At 36.1% G+C, this 20092-nt stretch overlaps 5 protein-coding genes across 5 annotated transcripts; 4 read left to right on the top strand and 1 right to left on the bottom strand.

Moving 5' to 3' along the window:
• Nucleotides 1–595: 595 nt before the first annotated feature.
• LOC130460595 (uncharacterized) lies at nt 596–2927 on the top strand. Its single transcript, XM_056827876.1, has 3 exons — nt 596–710; nt 1799–2563; nt 2671–2927. Exons 1-3 carry the CDS (start codon nt 701–703, stop codon nt 2703–2705), a joined length of 810 nt encoding a protein of 269 aa, XP_056683854.1. The 5' UTR covers nt 596–700; the 3' UTR covers nt 2706–2927.
• Nucleotides 2928–6768: 3841 nt separating this feature from the next.
• Nucleotides 6769–9241, top strand: LOC110804698 (uncharacterized). The gene has a single exon (XM_056828100.1). The coding sequence runs from the start codon at nt 8444–8446 to the stop codon at nt 9032–9034; it is 591 nt and encodes a 196-aa protein (XP_056684078.1). The 5' UTR covers nt 6769–8443; the 3' UTR covers nt 9035–9241.
• A 619-nt stretch (nt 9242–9860) lies between these two features.
• Nucleotides 9861–11019, top strand: LOC110804676 (uncharacterized). The gene has a single exon (XM_022010281.2). The coding sequence runs from the start codon at nt 10252–10254 to the stop codon at nt 10888–10890; it is 639 nt and encodes a 212-aa protein (XP_021865973.1). The 5' UTR covers nt 9861–10251; the 3' UTR covers nt 10891–11019.
• A 703-nt stretch (nt 11020–11722) lies between these two features.
• LOC110804691 (uncharacterized) lies at nt 11723–13489 on the bottom strand. Its single transcript, XM_022010305.2, has 2 exons — nt 13332–13489; nt 11723–12812 (listed from the first exon to the last, which is right to left on the bottom strand). The coding sequence occupies exon 2, from the start codon at nt 12795–12797 to the stop codon at nt 11991–11993; it is 807 nt and encodes a 268-aa protein (XP_021865997.1). The 5' UTR covers nt 12798–12812; nt 13332–13489; the 3' UTR covers nt 11723–11990.
• Nucleotides 13490–18910: 5421 nt separating this feature from the next.
• On the top strand, nt 18911–20073 carry LOC110804681 (calcium-binding protein CML42). Its single transcript, XM_022010286.2, has one exon. The coding sequence runs from the start codon at nt 19275–19277 to the stop codon at nt 19935–19937; it is 663 nt and encodes a 220-aa protein (XP_021865978.2). The 5' UTR covers nt 18911–19274; the 3' UTR covers nt 19938–20073.
• The last annotated feature ends 19 nt before the right edge of the window (nt 20074–20092 follow it).

The raw sequence follows: 20092 nt of genomic DNA on the forward strand, positions 1-20092 counted from the left end.
ATGAAGTTATTTCCAATTGAATTACAACTTCATATGGGAATCTCATATCAAATTGTCACTCAAACTAGCCATAAGTATGAATATACACTTCCCACGTGGCACAATTTTGATGTAAAAATTTGTTATAATAAATTGATGCACAATTTAGCACTTTATTGTTTAAAATTGCTTAAATTTATGCACAGTCCGTGCCTTGCACGGACCACGAAACTAGTTGAATGAGTATGGTCTATTAGAGAGTAGTCGGCAGAAATATATTGTTTCTTAGGGTTTAGTAACAAGGTTCTAGTCTTTATATTTTTTGATGTTTCATGATTACATGTCCTCAAAGATGAAATGTGATATAGCTATGTTGGAATTTTAGTTAAGTAATTAATTAATATCTAGTCAACTAAATAATATATGGTCCATATTTTAAGTGGGTGGTTGCCTATGATCAAGGAACTACCCATGATCCCATGATCTTCTCCCCTTCTTTTGAAACTACTCACCAACTGTACACCAATTTGTTGGGATCTTTGATGGCATGACTCCACTATAAATATAGGTGTTTTATTCTGAAAAAGGTCACTGAATCTACTCTCCAAAAATTCTGAAACACCATCTAATATTAAGAGAGTGAAGATTTGGCACCGAAAGTCAGAAGCAAAGATCGAATTCGGTACGCGGGTTCGCGGCACAAGCAGACGATACAATAGAAATGGATGGAGGTATTCTTGATCCTTATAGCTTCCGCTCCTACATTACATGTTCGTATTTAGTTTGATGAACATGATTAATTATCTGATTGTTCTAACATTTGGTATCAAAGCCGTTTTTTACCTCTGTCTTGTATACTGTATATTGTTGCTGCGTTGATGATGATGATGTATGGTTCTGATTTTTTTTTCTTCGATAATGCTTCAGTTTCGACATCTCTGTTCTCCTAATTATCTTTTGATATTACTGTTGAATGTCTGGAACTGTGATGTTGCTTGTTGTATGCTATGCATATTATCATCAATTTTTTTCTCTTTATCTTCCATTGCATTGTTCATGAGGTTTGAGTATATGATGATGGGTTCTTTTCTCCTTTTTTTATATTGGTATACTGGAGTGATGTGTGTGATTGTATGAGTAATGAATGTGTACAGTATTAAAGCATATGGAATTAAATAAATAACTCTATTCCATAATGGTCCATTAATCAATAATAACTTATACCTTAGGTTCCTTGTATAAGCCTTCATCAAATTTTCGTATGCTCATATGGACTTTCATGTCTTGCATTCATTAAATATCGAGTGTTTATGTTCTGGTTAATTGATGATGTTGAGCCTTTATTGTCTGTCATTCATAAAGTACTACCATTGTTTGTTTGATTGTCTCAAATTAATTTTCTGGTCAAATGTAGTACTTGTGTAGATAATATCGAGTATATTAAATTAAGTTAAAGTTGAGTGATTCGAAATTTTATCAGTTAGGGAGTAGCCACATCACCTCTAATTATTAAAATTTTATTTTGGAATCACATGTGAACTTACCCACAGGAACTTTATTGTATTCGAACGATTAATTGGGGTGAAATATTAAATTTTGTTTCTTAAGCATCTCACAAGAATTAAGAAATTGATACAATTTAGTAGACTCGCCATATGGTTATTGTAAATCTAATTGAGTAGAACTTTAGCCCACATGCAAGTTTTATGTCATCAGATTAATATTTTGCATGATTTACATTGGTAAAGCATGATTAATGCTAAAAGTCTCAAAAATTGATAATAAGCATGATTACTTATGTTTGTACCTTATTTTGCAGTAGTTTTACCTAGAAACATTTCCGATATCAAAAGTGACATTCCTGAATTAAAGGGTGATAACTATAAGGTGTGGAGAGACAGAGTGCTTCTGCAGTTAGGATGGATGGATATTGACTATGCTATTCGGAAAGACGAACCAACTGCAGATGAGGTTGATCTTTATGAAAAGTGGGAGAGGTCTACCCGCCTTTCCGTTATGTTCATAAAGACCAAGATCAGTGCTAGTATTCGGGGTTCTGTCGATCAGCATACCAATGTCAAAGGTCTTCTGAAAGCCATCGATGAGCAGTTTGTGTCTTCTGACAAGGATCTTGCTAGCACCTTAATTATGCAGTTTTCATCCATAAGGCTTACCGAGATTAAGGGAGTGCGTGATCATATCATGCACATGAGGGACATTGCAGCTCAGCTTAAAGATTTAGAAGTTACCATATTTGACTCTTTCCTTGTGCATTACATTTTGTGCACTCTTCCACATAAATATGTCCCTTTTAAGGTCTCTTACAACACACATAAGGAAAAATGGTCAATTAATGATCTTATGACCATGTGTGTTCAAGAGGAGGGAAGACTGGTGATGGAGGAGGGTGAAAAGGTGAACCTTACTACTTCTGTAAAGAAGAAGGATCACGCTAAGGACAAGGGAAAGGGGAAGATTCCTGCAACTCAAGCCATTAAGAAGGAGTCTTCGTGTTTCTTCTGTAAGAAGAAGGGACACATGAAGAAAGACAGTGTGAAGTTCAAGGCTTGGCTCAAGAAGAAAGGTAATTTTCGTGCGTTTGTTTCTTATGAATCTAATATGGTTAATGTGAATAATAATACATGGTGGATTGACTCTGGTACTACAATTCATGTTTCGAATACCTTGCAGGGTATGACAAACCTAAGGAAACCAGTGGGCAGTGAATATCACATCTATTCAGGAAATCAGATGAGTTCACATGTAGAAGCCGTTGGGACATGCAACTTAACTTTAAGTAGTGGTTTTATTTTGCATTTAGAAAGGACATTTTATGTTCCAAATTTCTCTAGAAATTTGATTTCAGTTTCAAGACTTGTACCTTTGGGATTTTCCTTTAATTTTTCAGATTCTGGTTTTAGTTTAATTCAAAATTCTGGAATTATTGGTTATGGTATTTTGTCTGAGGGTTTATACCGCCTTGAATTGCGAAATGAGATCGCCCATAGTTCCTTTCATGTCAATAATGGTTTAAAACTATGTATTATAGATGAAAATTCATCCATGTTATGGCACCGAAGATTGAGACATATATCCATTGAGAGAGTCAAAAGATTAGTAAAGGATGGGGTACTTGATACTCTAAACTTTGCTGATTTTCAGACTTGTATTAGTTGCATTAAGGGAAAGCAAACTAACAAATCTAAAAAGGGTTCTAAGAGGAGTTTTGACCTATTAGAAATCACACATACGGATATTTGTTGTCCGGACATGAACGCTAAAGATCCGAAATACTTTATCACATTCATTGATGATTATTCGCGATACATGTATCTCTACTTGCTTCATTCCAAAGATGAAGCTTTGAGTGCCTTTAAATTGTTTAAAGGTGAAGTAGAGACACAATGTGGTAAGCACATTAAGATCGTGAGATCAGATAGAGGTGGAGAGTACTATGGTAGATACACCGAGAATGGACAAGCATGTGGTCCATTTGCGAAATTTCTTCAAGAGCATGGGATTGTTTCCCAATACACTATGCCTGGTACTCCAGAACAAAATAGTGTGGCAGAAAGAAGAAATAGAACCTTATTGGACATGGTGAGAAGTATGCAGAGTAATGCGAAACTTCCACCATTTTTGTGGATTGAAGCTCTTAAGACGGCAGCCTATATATTAAACCGGGTTCCTTCTAAGGCTGTCACTAAAACGCCTTTTGAGTTGTTCAAAGGATGGAAACCTAGTCTACGTTATATGCGCATTTGGGGATGCCTGTCAGAAGTAAGAGTTTATAACCCGCATGAAAAGAAGCTTGACCCGAGGACTATTAGTGGGCATTTCATTGGATATCCCGATAAATCTAAGGGTTATAGATTCTATTGTCCATCCCACAACACCAGAATTGTGGAATCAAGAAACGCTAAATTTCTTGAAAATGACTTAGTCAGTGGGAGTGATCGATTACAGGACATTGTTTCTGAAAACGATCATGTTGAAGTTCCACCCTCTGATTCAAGTGATAAGATGATTGTCATTCACACCGCTCCAGTTCAATCGGGTGTTAGGCAACCAGTAACGGAAATTCCACAAAATCTTGATAACATTTTGATATATCATGAAGAAAATGAGGAGCATCGGGATGATCAACACATTGATCAAGCTCCCTTAAGAAGATCTGTTAGAATGAGGAGATCAGCTATTTCTGATGATTATCAGGTGTATTTGCAAGAATCGGATTGTAATAATGAAGTTGATAATGATCCAATTACGTTTTCACAAGCCACAAGTTCTGCGGATTCAAACTTGTGGATGAATGCCATGAAAGATGAGATGGATTCTATGGCATCTAATCGAGTTTGAGATCTCATCGAGTTGCCCGATGGAGTAAAATCCATTGGATGTAAATGGGTATTTAAGAGAAAGAAAGACTCACTGGGCAACATCGAGAGACATAAGGCTAGACTCGTTGCAAAAGGATTCACTCAAAGGGAAGGAATCGATTACACGGAGACTTTCTCTCCCGTATTAAAGAAAGATTCTTTTCGAGTGATTATGGCCTTACTAGCTCATTTTGATTATGAGTTACATCAAATGGATGTGAAAGTAGCATTTCTCAATGGTGATTTAGAGGAAGAGGTTTACATGAAACAACCTGAAGGATTCTTCTCTAAAAAGGGTGAGCATCTAGTTTGTAAGCTAAATAAATCCATATACTGACTGAAACAAGCTTCTCGCCAATGGTATATGACGTTCCATCAAGTGATAATTTCATTCGGTTTTGAAGAAAATGTCATGGATCAATGCATATACCAGAAGGTTAGTGGGAGTAAGATTTGTTTCCTTGTGTTATACGTGGATGATATTTTGCTAGCAACCAATGATAAGGGGTTGTTATATGAGGTGAAACAATTTCTTTCAAGTAAATTTGATATGAAATATATGGGTGAGGCATCTTATGTTATTGTCATTAAGATCCATAGAGATAAACTTCGAGGCATTTTAGGTTTGTCTCAAGAGACCTATATAAATAAAGTACTTGATAGATTCCATATGAAAAAAATTTCACCAAGTGTAGCACCAATTGTGAAGGGTGATCGGTTTAGTTTGGACCAATGCCCCAAGAATGATATTGAGAAGGAACAAATGAAAAATATTCCTTATGCTTCAGCTGTTGGAAGCATCATGTATGCTCAGGTTTGCACTATACCTGACATTGCATATGTTGTTGGAGTGTTGGGAAGATATCAGAGTAACACATTTCCTGATCACTGGAAGGCTGCAAAGAAAGTGTTGAGGTACCTTCAGGGTACCAAAGATTACATGCTTATGTAGTTATGTATAGGCGAACTGATACTCTCGAAGTAGTGGGATATTCTGACTCCGACTTCGGTGGCTGCATTGATTCACGAAAATCCACCTCAGGATATGTGTTTATGCTAGCTGGTGGTGTCGTTTCTTGGAGGAGTGCGAAGCAGACTTTAACTGCTACGTCGACTATGGAGGCTGAGTTCGTATCTTGTTTTGAGGCTACCTCACATGGTGTTTGGCTGAAAGGTTTCATATCTGGGCTAAGAGTCATTGACTCTATCTGTCGGCCAATAAGAATGTATTGTGATAATTCAGCTGCTGTCTTTATGACTAAGAACAATAAGAGTGGAAGTCGAAGTAAACACATCGACATTAAATTTCGTGCCGTAAAAGAACGTGTTCAAGAAAAGAAAGTGATCATAGAACACATTAGCACTGGATTAATGATTGCTGATCCCTTGACCAAGGGCATGCCAATAAATGTTTTCAAGGGTCATATAGAAAAGATGGGTCTTGGACTCATCAATTGACATATATTTTTATGTTGTAACCTTTTATTCAGTTGGATATTTCTTAAGTTATGTACGTACATGACTTTTGTTATTCTATTAAAGAAATGTCATTATGTTTGGCCTAGAGTAAACATAAGGTTTATTCATTAAGTGGTATGAGTGGTGAAAGACTGAATATATTGTGATACATGGAAGATTAATTCTTGTTCTAAGAGAATTTGTCGCTATGATTCGTGTATGAAGTTTTTCTTAGTAAATATGGACCAAGTGGGAGAATGTTGGAATTTAGTTAACTAATTAATTAATATCTAGTCAACTAAATAATATATGGTCCATACTTTAAGTGGGTGGTTGCCTATGATCAAGGAACTAGCCATGATCCCATGATCTTCTCCCCTTCTTTTGAAACTACTCACCAACCATACACCAATTTGTTGGGATCTTTGATGGCAAGACTCCACTATAAATATAGTTGTTTTATTCTGAAAAAGGTCATTGAATCTATTCTCAAAAAATTCTGAAACACCATCTAAATATTAAGAGAGTGAAGGTTTGGCACCGAAAGTCAGAAGCAAAGATCGAATTCGGTACGCGGGTTCGCGGCACAAGCAGACGATACAATAGCAATGGATGGAGGTATTCTTGATCCTTATAGCTTCCGCTCCTACATTACATGTTCGTATTTAGTTTGATGAACATGATTAATTATCTGATTGTTCTAACAGGCTAAACCAAGCTTAAGCTTATGCTTATGCTTATGCTCTTGTATCCTCTTATGATCCATAACTGAGTTGGTTTCCATTGCTCTTTTCCAAGAAGCAGAATAAAGGCCCTAGACTCTTTTCCAAATTTATAAAAAAAAACATATTTTCTTCCTTATTTTTTCCCACCAAGATGGGCAAAAAGATTAACAAAAGGTTTAAATATTAAAATTTATCACATGATAACAAATAAAATAGAGAAAAAAATGTTAGGTAACAATGGTAAATGTTAAATGTGAGTAAGAGAAAAATAGTATTTAGTGTGTGACCGAAAATCATGTGAAAATATATCATAAAAGTAAATGGTAGAAGTAATAGTATGCAACTTCCATAAAAGAAATATGATACAAATAAAATAAAATGAAGGACGTTTACAGAGTATGTGGTTTGTAGTACTTTGTGTTTACTACCCCCACCTTGGTACTAATTATTAAAGATGGTTATGGGATGTGCTACGTTCCAAACCCGCATGCCTCGGGTCTAAACGACACACGCCCAGTGGTGAAACCACTATGAGATAAGGATGGTCGGCCGACCAAAATTTTTTTTAAAAACGTTTAAACCTTGTATTTATTAGAAAACAAGTTAATGATTAGGGATTAGATAATTAATAGAATTAAGCATGTGCGATACACAGATCAATAAAGTAAAATTACAAAGGAAATTAATGCATAATTTGTTACTTTTTTATGGGGTAAAAGTATTAACAACGGGATTTTCCGTCGTAAAAGAACAATTACGACGTGATTTCGTCGCAAGCCCGGCCGTCGTGAAAAGGGGTCGTCATAATTGACTACCTCATCTCATGTATCGATCATGTTGGTAATTAGATACCATGTCGTAGAATATTTCAATTAAAAGACTGGATTTGATTGGTTAGTGAGATTGTTTTTTATTTTTATTTTTATTTTTTTAGTTTTTGTAATGTAGTTGACTCCTAGTAAAATTTATCTCTTATTATCTTTTACTAATTATTTATTTATCTATTTGGACTCTTAGCAAAATTTATCTTTTATTATCTTTAACCAGTAGTTGACTAGTATTAAATTCGTCTCTTATTATCTTTTACTAAGTATTTATTTATCTATTGATATGTTATTATCTTTTACCGGGTCTTTATTATATATTTTTATTTTAATAAATCTGAAGTAATATTAGTTATATGTATACGATGACATGGAAATCTTATGTGGCGCTCCGAATGCTCTCCAAAAAAATATTAGATTTTATCAACATGCTGACACCCCGACTCAAAATCCTGACACCGTCACTGCACACACCAATATCAATTGTTTCGTGACTGGCTGTGTCGGGTAGAAATTTTAAAAGGGCAATTCAGGCACGATCCAAGCCCACATGTCAAGACGTGTCGTGCCTTCGTGCATAAATCTAATTTACTCAATTTAATGTGTTTAGTCGTGTCGTATTATGCATTCTTGTGCTTTTAAAAAAAAATTATGGTCCAAGCCTAACTTACAGAGTCACAGTACATAGCTTTGTGCCCGTGTTGGGTCATGCTTTTTGTATTGGCCTATGTTGTGCCTTGGGCCGGGCCGTCCAGTGGCATCTTTAATGGGTACTTGAGATATTTAGGTGGTTATAGATAGAAAAGAAGAAAATGAAACGACAAAGGTCGGCAACAACAAGTACATTATACATGACACTTCCTTGTTCCTACGCTAGTGTTGTAAAGAGAGAAGAAGTTGAGTGCAGTTAGCAAATTAAAAAAGAGGCGTCTGAGTTGGGAATTCCATGATTGTAGTCTATTTTGAGGGATGCTGGTAAATTAATTAGTGGAGGAGGGCGGAGGGCATTTAAATATCAATTCTTCATCATCAGTTCAGACAGTTGAGAAAAGAAACAAAAAGAGAGCAGTAGCATAATATGATCCATATGGATGAGAAGCGGCGTAAGAGGAGGCGGCGGTGGTTGGTTGGGCTGTCAATGGTAATTGGAATGGTGTTGCTACTATCAATATTGGGTGGTACAGTGTTCAAAGCGAGGCGGCCTATCACCACCGTAAACTCCGTCAGCCTCCGTGACATGGACTTCTCCTTTGACGCCCTCCGTTTGAGAGTCCATATCAACATCACCCTGGACGCTTCCATCTCCGTTAAGAACCCTAACAAGGTTGGTCTCAAGTACACCGACAGCTCCGCCTTTTTAAATTACAGGGGTGAGTTAGTTGGGCAGGCTCCTATTCCTGCGGGACAGATCTCAGCCGGACAGACAGTGCCCATCAATATCAGTCTCACCATAATGGCAGATCGATTCCTGTCCAACTCACAGACTCTAATTTCCGATGTGGTTGCCGGAACGCTGCCGCTATCAACACGGGCACGCATCTCCGGGAAGGTGAATGTATTGTTCATAAAGGTTCACGTGGTCTCTTATGCGTCTTGCAATCTCAACATCTCCGTCTCCTCACAATCAATTTCAAATTCCGACTGCACATACAACACGCGTTTATCCTAAAAATCACACTTGTTTCTTTTGCTTTTGTTTCTGGTTGGGTAGTTGGGATTATGAAATACCTAAAATTAGTTGTAATTAATTGATTGATGATTAGTCCATTAAAAGACCAATTTGGTGATTAAAACATGTTTCCTTGAGGAACCAAGCTTATTATACTCATGTTTTCACTTCACCATTTTGATATTATTGATTATTATCTTTGCTTGATCATATTTGTAATTCTGCTATTGTATCATTATGAAGTGAAGTATAAAAACCAATTCATGACTTTGTTGGCTAACCAAGAAAAAGACATTTGTTCCCTCAAAAGAAAAGAAAAAGGAAAAAGACATTCGTAATTGGCATTTATGTTACTTTTAATCTATATTTAACATCTATGTTGGATCCCTCGAACTCGGACATAGGTATGGAGACACTCTGGTTTTCGACTAAAATCATGTAATTGCTTTACAAAATATTCGTGTTGAACGCTTAGATACATACATACCCGTGTGGCGTGTTGGGTGTTGGATATATTTTTTATTTTTTTTTAAAGGTAAGGAGAATAGTACATTAGGAGCCCCTCCTAATGTTGCTAACAAGCTTCAATAGATATAGTGTTGCTAACTAGATGACCCACATTTGCTATCCAATCTGCTGCTCGATTAGCTTCTCTGTAGACATGTTTGATATTCCAAGTGTCAAAACTGTTGATTATTTCCAGAATATCCTGAATGACAAAATGGAGTTTCCACGGGGTTTTCCACGTTCCTTTGACTACATTGATGACCATCATATTGTCTCCTTCAATGAGAAGGTGCTTGAATATAGGTACTTGGAAAATGGTGTGTTGGTTGGGAGTGAACGAATTTCCAAGTATAGGCTTCATATGGAAAGAAAACGACTTGATACCCAGAAAGTGAAGTTATGTTTGCACAAATCAATCTGGAGATGAAAGTAGAGTGGGGTCTCATCATTATTCATTAAGTAATAAGGAGACGGTTCTGTGATACGGAGTAGTTGGTTAGCGTTAGCGGGGCATTTAAGGAGCGGATGAAAGAGTCAAACTTGATACGGAGTATTCTGCAGTACGTACACATTCGTCCATAGCATTTATTGAAACCTCCCAACTCCCATGATCCCCATCCATCCCCTACTACTTAGTACTTCATCCTTGTAAGTTGTAAAACAACTCTATAATCCACACCCAACACTTGCAAGTTGCAGACTCACCTTGAATGACCGCCTTTGTAGACAAAACCATGGGTCAAGAAACCGGGCATCCATCTCATCCGAAACAGAGACCAAGGAGGTGTAAGGTTGCTGTTCTGGCAATCCTTATACTCCTGCTAGCAATAATACTAGTTGGGTTTATCGTAGGAGTAACAGTTTTTAAGGTTAGAAGTGCCAGGACACAGGTGGCGTCTGCTTCGCTTGATGGCGTGGCTCCCAGGATCTCTTTCCCAGCCATTAAGGTTGAGCTAAATATCACTCTCAACCTCACCCTCCTCATTCAAAACCCTAATCATGCCAGCTTCAAAAGCGGGGAGGGAGAGGGTGTATTGCTGTATCAGGGAAACCGGGTTGGGGACACTCGTCTTCATCCTGGGCAGATTCCAGCCAGGGGTACCTCCACTTTGATTTGCCTTCTCACTGTCGAGGTTGATAAATTTGCAGATTCAGGACCATCATCTCTCTTCACCGATATAGCAGCTGGACAGCTAGTCCTGGAAACCAACACCAGGATCCCGGGCAGGGTTACTTTTCTTGGAATCTTCCATAAACATATTGTTTCTACCTCCGATTGCCAGATTGTCATTGGATTTCCAGATCTCAACATCAAAAGTCAAGACTGCAAGAATCACAATAAACTTTGAATCCCTCCTATCACTTTTTGTTTTTGCTTCTGTTCATTTCATATTACACTTTTCCAGTCTACTGTATATAATGTCATAATTATACTTCATGGCACCTCGTACTGTATGAGAGAGACATCATTTTTCTGATTTCTGCTAGAGTAATTCTTGTGCTTCTTTTAGACGTTATTCTGGTGATTCTTCTCGGTTGACGGTTTAACAATTATGGTAAAAGGCAGGAGGTAGCGTCTCCTTTTTGAATGGCCCACGGCTATAGTAGAAGGGCGCAAAATAATTTATGCACCCAGGTATATTCTTCAAAATGAGCATACGGTTAAAAGTTAACACATACTGTGTAGTTCAAAATAAAAGGACATGCAATTATCAGGACGGGGCAACTGAGAGCATAATGCACATCATGCTCTTGACTAAAACAAATTCTCTAGTAAGAAGTACGGAGTATATGTTTACCAAAAATCTCAGAGTAATAACAAATACAATTTTCCTGCAACTCATGCATGTGTTTTAAATCTGCACCAATCAGTCAGTTTAATTGTTTAAGTGACAGTCACCACTTTATAGTTTATGGCCCAACACAAGATTCAAACCCTTAGTGCTTTTATCACATAAAGCAACTTCACATGGGGAAAACCAGCAATCTCCAACCTGTATAATGGTGTAATATAAGGAATTTCATGCGAGAGGAAGACCCTCCCTCTATCTTTAGTCCTTCATAAGAAACAGTAACGCCTTAGACAGCCAAACTCTTCTGTACTTGAGTTAATCAGATTATAAGCCAAAGAAAAATGCAGCAACTTGTAAGTTGATAAGCTGGTAATAATCAAGATAATCATCAAGCGAATCTTGCACTGGCAGATTATTGCACAAATTGAGTGTCTAAAACAGCTGTACAAGGGCATAATAATCTAACACCTCTCTAAAGGGTGAATCACTATAACTAAGAGGTGAACATACAGGGGTCTAGAATACACATACAACAGTAAAGGACTTGCAACCCTTGGAGTCAGCAATGTACGCGGATATGCTTGTGTCTGTGGAGCACCAAAAACAATAAGTCAGTATTGAACACTCAGGCCTTCTCTGACCAAAGCTGGGAGTAACTAAAATTCAAGCTTCCTGCACAGTGCCGCGTCAATATTCCTTGACTTTCCATTGGCAGCCTTCACGGGAGCTCCAGGGCAGGTCTCAGCAAATCCCATCAAGGGAGGTGGCGGGGAGGATGGTGTACGAGGATCCTCCGATTTCAAAGGCTGGTTTTCAGCAAAAAACTCCTCTGACTGTTTCAAGATAATAGCTTCCAGAAGAGTTCCATAGACTGTTTCCAGCAACACCTTCTCTATAAGGGAATCCTCATTTTCATTATCCTCCTTAGATGCAGTAAAATCGTCATTTTCATTATCCTCCTTAGATGCAGGCAAATCATCAAGATCATCAAAATTAAGCCGCCGGGCAACAATTCTACGAGACTCTCTCACAAGCTTTTTACAAATAGGAGCGAGAAGCATCTCATCAGGACCTGGGGCAAACGGATCAAAAACACCCTCATTTGGTGTGCGAGGGCTAGCATCAAGACCTACAGCCACAACTTCTTCATTTCTTGTAGAATTGAAGCTGTCCACATTCGGTGACTGAGGAGATTCCACTGACAAAGGGGTGCTAGCCACAAAAACAGAATCCCCATTTTCTCTACGAGGAGTAGGCGTAATAGGGCATAAAACAGATCTCTTGTTATTGCATTCGCCACCAGCTGCTGTAGTTGGTGTACCACTATCTTTCAACTGAAATAACAAATTTCCATTTGCCTGACCACAAGGCTCCAAAGACTCTTTGGAGACAAAATCCCTTTCTATTGATTTCTCATGAATCCCTTGAGCATCCATACCTACCATTCTATATCCAGAGTACATAAACCAATCAACTAACTGCACAAGATCAGACATGCATACATATTAGATAAAGGAGCATGAATTTCGGATTGCTGCTCCAAAATGTCACATTGTCACCATGGAAGCTTCAGAACCCCCACTTTGTAGACTAAAATTAAATGTCTTCTTCAAATTCTAATAATTAGCATATACTTAAGTAACTAAAATCTGGAAATGGGAAATCACCAAGGCTTAAATTTGTAACCCAAACTTAATTTATCTCAAATTAGCAGGAATACAGACAATAACTAATCCCAATTAGACGATTAGAGAACACGAACAAATAATTAAAATTTAAAAAAAAAAAACTTTGCCATACAAAAGATCAATGATATACACATTATTTATCACACGAAAGATGAATGATTTTTACATTCTAATAGAGATACTTGGTAGAAGAAAATGGAGAGACGGTAACAAAATCAATTTGGGGGAAATCGAGAAAACCCTAGACTTGAGAAAACAATAGGTAGACAAAAATAAAAGGAAAATGAGATGCGAAATGAAAACGCTTACCTTAAAAACGGATAAGAGCGAAGAAAAGAGAAATTCTGATAATCTGGGTGTAGGAAACAGCCGAACGAAGTAGCAAGAAACCCAGTAGCAAGAACACTTGAAGGTGGCGGGGAGAAGACAGAAGATTCTCAGATTTCAGAACCTTTAACCGCGCCGACTTTATATAATGGGGCTAATTTTGCTCCAAAATTCTTTTTTATTTTAATCTTTTCCCAAAAGAGTTTCACCTTTGAGCCCAATAACAGCCTCTGTGGCCTAAATTTAAGCCTGAGCCCATTATCCGGCTAAGCTTCGACTTTATTAATCAACTAATCATATTTTTAAGGCCCCACGACCCGATCCCACAAAAATTCAAGTGATCCGGAAAAAAATTACACAGTTAATTCGTGTGGAGTCCACGATTGTTGTATTACATACAATCTAATTATAGTCTTTTGAATAATTTTGATAGTATTTCTTCTCGTCACATTTATAGGGAAGCCAATCGCGCTGCAGATTATGTTGCCGCCTTAGGTCATCGCATACAAACGCACCAAGAAATTGATCCATACATAGATAGTAAATTTTCTTATTTTTTATCTTTAGATAAGTTAGGATAAAGTCTTGAGAGAAGACTATCCTAACTTTTATTGTATCTTTCTGATTTAAAAAAAAAAAAAAAAATCTAATTATATAGTAGAATAACCCTAAATCGGATCACACGCAAAAAGTTTAATCAACCAATATGTTCATTTTCAGAATTATACACAATGCTCACAACATGTCCCAAGTATACTAGATTAAAATGCTCTTTTAGATGGTCTTCTTGGGCAAAATTAGTGGCAACATAGCTTTTAACGGTTGAGTAGTGGGTAGTTGTTACACTATCGGGTACCTATGAATAGTAGTAGCAGGTAAGGGTTAGCTGTCAAAGTAGCGATTGAGATTGAATACACAATAAAAGCTATATAAATTGTTTAAAATTGTACTATAATTTAATCAAATGCAAAATGCTACCTTAAAACGCTACAATTTTTAATGTTTGAGAAAAGCTACCCAACAACTACCTCTACCGTTAACTACCATTAACTACTACTTGACCGCTAGGGTATAAATTGGAATCGACTGGATTGGACTTTGCCAAGTCCAAATCTAATCAATCTTTGGACTTGGATATTTAAGTTCAATTCCGATTCAAACTTTTTTCGAATCTGATCCTATCCGATCCATATAAATTTTATTGAGTTTGAATCCAGTCCAATCGGATATGATTTAATTTAGATTTTTTTTTATTTTAATTACAAAAATGCAAATTAGTTAAATTCAAATGGTTCGAACATAAATGCAAATACTATTGTTACCTGCTAACGTTTTTTACACATAAAATTAAATATATGAGTATTAAATATTGCGTATGAAATTATTTAACACCTAATAACTACGGAGTACAAGTCACTCTTCCACAAAGGAAAAATAAATAGCAAGAATTTAGTTAAGCAATAGATAAAATTACAAATAACAATATGTCTTCTACGTCTAAATACTTAGCCAAAGAAGATTTCGTTTCTTAAAAAAATATAAAATAAAAAATATATTTTAAGGGTATAAGGCCTGTTTCTTAGGTTGAATTTCAGGTAAATTCAATTCATTTCAGTACCATTCAGTTCAGTTTAGTAAAATTTAATTCAATTAATTCAATCTAATTTAATTAGATTAGTATCGTTAGTATTACTATTATTTAATAATTTATTTATTTATTATTATTATTATTATTATTTTATTTATTAATTTTGTTTATTATTATTATTATTATTATTTATTTATTTATTTATTACAATTATAATTATTATTTATAATTAGTTATTATTATTATTATTATTATTATAATTATTATTATTACTTATGTACGGAGTATTACTAATTTAGTTCAGTTTAATTTAATTCAGTTTAATTTAATTCAGTTTAATTCAAAAGGACAGGGTCTAAAATGCTCAATAGGCATTAACAAACCCATGAAGTTAGGAATTATGATGCAAATTTAACTAATTTCGAGTTTCCCGTTCAAACAAACAAAAATACTCAGTACCAATTTCTGAGTTCAACTCATTAAATATAGGGATGTCAATGGGGCGGGGCGGATGCGGATGTATGTCCCTCCATCCCCATCCTCACCTAAAATTTTCATCCCCATCCCCGCCCCATCACCCATAGCGGGTACAAAATTCATCCCCATCTCCGCCCCAACGGGTATAAACTAAAATTCATCCCCGCCCCACCACCCAACTGGGTATCCATCCCCGTCTTATCCCCGCCCCATACCCACGCCAATATCCGCCTAATTTTTCTTATTAAGCAAATATTTTCCATATGTACGAAGTAATGAAAGTTAACTTTAGAAAAAAAATACCTTACGACTAAAGAGACATATATAATCGAAAAAATACCCGTCATAACAAAAAAAATCTAAACAAAAAACTTAAAATTCTCACCTAAATTCATATTATCACCTAAACATGCACATAAATACAAACTCACCCCATCACCCATGGCGGGTATGAAGCGGGGCGAGTGGGGATGGGGCGGGGCGGGCGGGGATGGGGCGGGTTCAACACAAAATCCACACCCGCCCCATCACCCATGACGGGTACGATTTCTATACCCATCCCCGCCCCATCACCAGCCAAACCTACCTCCATCTCCGCCTACTTGGGGCGGATGCGGGGCGGGTCTCCCACGAAACCCGCCCCACTGACATCCCTAACTAAATACCCCAAGTCCTCAACTAGGCAACTATACATACTCCGTACATTCTTTTTGAAGGGAAAGATACGTACTTTGTAGCATAACTTCTAGCAATAGCCAGGGCCGGTCCTGACTTTTAGTGGGCCCTAGGACAAAAAAGAGATATGGACCCCTATTTGAATAAGAAGTTTAAGTTTCAAAATATACCGTACAAATAATTTCATTAAAATAAAAGCTTGATTATAGTATACATTTTGTTACGAAGTACTTCGTAGAGATAAATCAAATGCATAAAGATTTTTTCTATCTTATTTCTATGATGTTGTTAAAAGAAAGATGAGGAATATATATTTTGTTTCATGTATATAGGTTTCACAAAGATTATGAAGTGTGAATGAAATTGATTGTAAATTGTGGAGGACGAGTTTGACATAGATTCTTAACACAAGTAAATTTCATACTATGTAAATGTTAATATATATATTTTTTAAAAGGAATGATTTTTTTGAATTAAAAGTGCCAAACAACTCAAAAAATTACATTAAATAAAACTAGGAAGAAAAAGACTAAAAATTATCAAACAAAAAAACTAGGGGAGATCTCATAGGAAAATAGAAAACAAATTAAAAGAAGCGTCCAAAATAGAGGATCAGTGGGAATAGAACCCGAGACTTCTACCTTAAAAGTTAAAACACATGAATGTTACCGCTGAGCCATTGATTATCTCCTGCTCATTAAATTTCGTTATTTTGTACTAATATTTTATAACAGGAGCAGATTATTTTAGGGCCCCTTCCGGCCTTGGGCCCTTGGCCGTCACACCCTTCGCCTATGCCCAGGGCCAGGCCTGGCAATAGCACTACTCCCTCCGTCCCGGAATATCTGATATGTTTTCCTTATCGGGTCGTCCCTTAATACTTGACCTGTTTCTAAAAATGGAAATATTCTAACAATATTATATTATTTCTCACTCCACCCCTATTAACCCACCTACCTTCTACTCCATACAAAAAAATAATTAAAAATTCAACCCCTACTCTCCCCCAACCCCACCTCTTAACCCACCTTCCACTAACTACATTAAAATAATACCCCACTATCAACTACTACCTATTAAATTAAATAAGTCAATTCAAGTCCCTTAAACTCTGTGCCGGTCAAATCGGGTCAAATATTCCGAGACGGAGGGAGTATCATTTACGTCTAGAAAAGTAGAAATTGTCAACGAAAAAATTAGAAATAGACTGCTCCGTACTTGTAAAAATTGAAGAGTTTTACAAAATCAATAAAAATAATATGTGGGTGTCAAATCAGTGAAAAGTTGAGAAATTGTGTCCCTTGTGGAGTTATGGGTTGAATACTTGAATGTGTACGCTTTGACATTTTCTCGTTTTACAAAATTTGATAGAACCTTCACTAATTATTTATAAAGAAATTTAATGATACAATTTCCTATTTTTATCCGTCTCAATTTTTATTTTTTTTATATATTTATAATATGAAGTAATATAATTTTTTTTTTCATATTTTAAAATATTAATTGGTAAAATAGGTACATAAAAACTGTAAAATCAAAGTTTGTAAGCGAATAATACACATACTCCATATAAAAATAAATTAAACCTCCCTATGCCCTGTATAAAACATTAGCTCAAGGTCAAGGGTCAAGCCATCAAGGGTGGGTAGGAGAGAGAAGAGGAAGAAGAATTTAAGAAAATACTATAAAGGTCTAAAAATATCTCATCTTAAACAAACAAGCGATTGTATCAATGGGTAAAAGAATTGCTCAAATTTAACAAAACAATATTTGGTTTGAGATTTGGGAATGCAACATGTGTTAGACCCGACTCAATTTTAAATTAGACTGTTTAGAATATTAGGATTAGGCTTCGTTTGGTTTCAGGGAAAACATTTTGGGTTAAAAATGACTTTCTTAGAAAAAATACAATTCCAAACTAGTTTCTTTATTTTGTTTGGTTCCTTTAAAAAAACAAAATCAAAATGTTTTGCATGCACAAGGTGTACAATAACTTTATTATACACCAGGATAACTTTTATCCAGTTTTTTTTAAAAAAACTTTTCATATATTTTAATTAACTTTTATATTATAAAAAAATTAATATATAAACATTTTTAAAAGGGTTAAATGATTAATTTTATACATTATTACTGATTTTGAAGAAATAGTTTTTATTAATGATAAAATGTATCACTAAAAAATAGATAACTTCTAAGCATCATAAGTCAAATTTTTCTCTGATGCACAATATTTATTATATACCACTTGTAAATAAGAATTTGTGAAAACAAATTAATAGGAAAATGGAAAATGAAAGGAGATAGGTAAGGGGTGATGGAAGGAGGGAAGAGAAAGGGAAAAAAAGTGGAAAAACGGTTTCTCTTCCTTCCAAATGGAAAATGTTTTACATATTACTTCATCTGATTCAAAATACTCGCAACACTTGTGTTTGCACTTAGCTTTGGGAAAGTGTTTGTGGGTAGTACATGTAAATGATGAAATTGATGTGCAAGTAAGGTTAGTGGTGATATTTTAATTGTTCGTGTGAGAGAGTAATAAAAATTGGTGCAAGTGGAGTAAAAAGGAAAGAGAAACAATAAAGAAATGGTGATCTCATGTCAAAAGAGAAAGTATATCAAGTATAGCTAAATAGCCAAAAGAGATAAGTGTTGCAACTTGCAAGTATTCAGAAATGCAGGGAGTATTAAAAAATGATTGTGCTTATGTTACTGTGTCAAACAACGAAAACTGATTGAGAAATCGTTTTATACCAAACCAAACACTCTCTGTAACACGTGTAAGAAAAAGTTAAGAAGAAGGAACGAAAGTATGAGCAGGGCAGTAGGAAGGTGAGAATGCGATGAGGAAATTCTTACGTAATAATTAATGAAGGAAATAGTGAGGAATGGAGGTCGGGCGTCAAACTTTAAATGTTAAGACCGAATATAGCCGAGAAGGACGACGCGGTCGGTTTGTGTCTGTGTCGATTGTCGATTCTTCTAGAGCTGAATCGATTATTAAAAGCAGAAAAATGGTAAACACAAACCAAACCCACCAAATCAAAAGGCCATACCAGAACAGAATAATACTTGGTACTAAGTTCCAGCTCTTTCTTGTCTTTGCTTCTTTGGATCTGCATCTGAATCAATTCTTACTCATAGTTTGAAAGCAATCAATCTTTATCTTTTCATATTTATCTAAGATGGGAGAAGTATCAAGTGATGAAATAATAATAATAATGGATAATAAGGCAGAGAAGTCGAAGAGGATGCTTGGGGTAGCAACAGAAAAGCGTTCATTCAAGCTACGAAGCGACAGCTTGAATTCTTTGAGGCTGAGACGAGTGTTTGATCTTTTTGACAACAATGGAGATGGCTTCATCACAGTGGATGAAATCAGACAGGCACTTGTGCTGCTGGGCCTTGAAGATGATCATATGAATAATAATAATAATAATAATAATACTAATAAAGAAGATGATCAGCTCGACTCCATTGTCACCTCCTTCATAAGGCCTGGTTACCAAGGTCTGGCCTTTGAAGATTTCCAGTCCCTTCATATCTCCTTAAACAACACCTTCTTCTTTGACTGCAACCTTGATCATCATCAACAACATCCTATTATTGATCAGGTGGAATCTGATCTCACTCAAGCTTTTAAGGTGTTTGATTCAGACGGAGATGGATACATCTCTGCGTCTGAGCTTCAGCAAGTACTCTCCAAATTGGGCTTTCCAGAGGCTCAACAAGAGCTCCATCACATCCAACTTATGATCTCCTCCTTCGACCACAACCACGATGGCCGTGTCGATTTCGGAGAATTCAAGCACATGATGTCCCGTACCCTTCTTCTTCCTGCTTCTTAGTTACCCTTTTTCTTTTTCATTTTTATAATTACTCTTGTCTTTTTATTTCTGTTATTCTAGTTTTGTTTATTACTATTATACTCTTCAATTCAACCCATTCGTCGTCTTCAATCTTCATTACTCACAGATTCTATTATCTAGCTTTGTATACTTTT

This window comes from Spinacia oleracea, chromosome 5 (assembly GCF_020520425.1).
Source record: "Spinacia oleracea cultivar Varoflay chromosome 5, BTI_SOV_V1, whole genome shotgun sequence".
In the NCBI taxonomy this organism is placed as follows: Eukaryota; Viridiplantae; Streptophyta; class Magnoliopsida; order Caryophyllales; family Amaranthaceae; genus Spinacia; species Spinacia oleracea.

Coding starts and splice junctions, on each gene's coding strand:
- LOC130460595 (XM_056827876.1), top strand. Junction 2,564..2,670: donor GGCTTGGCTCAAGAAGAAAG/GTAATTTTCGTG, acceptor AATACCTTGCAG/GGTATGACAAACCTAAGGAA.
- LOC110804698 (XM_056828100.1), top strand. CDS start 8,444: ATGATCCATATGGATGAGAAGCGGCGTAAGAGGAGGCGGCGGTGGTTG.
- LOC110804676 (XM_022010281.2), top strand. CDS start 10,252: ATGACCGCCTTTGTAGACAAAACCATGGGTCAAGAAACCGGGCATCCA.
- LOC110804691 (XM_022010305.2), bottom strand. CDS start 12,797: ATGTACTCTGGATATAGAATGGTAGGTATGGATGCTCAAGGGATTCAT.
- LOC110804681 (XM_022010286.2), top strand. CDS start 19,275: ATGGGAGAAGTATCAAGTGATGAAATAATAATAATAATGGATAATAAG.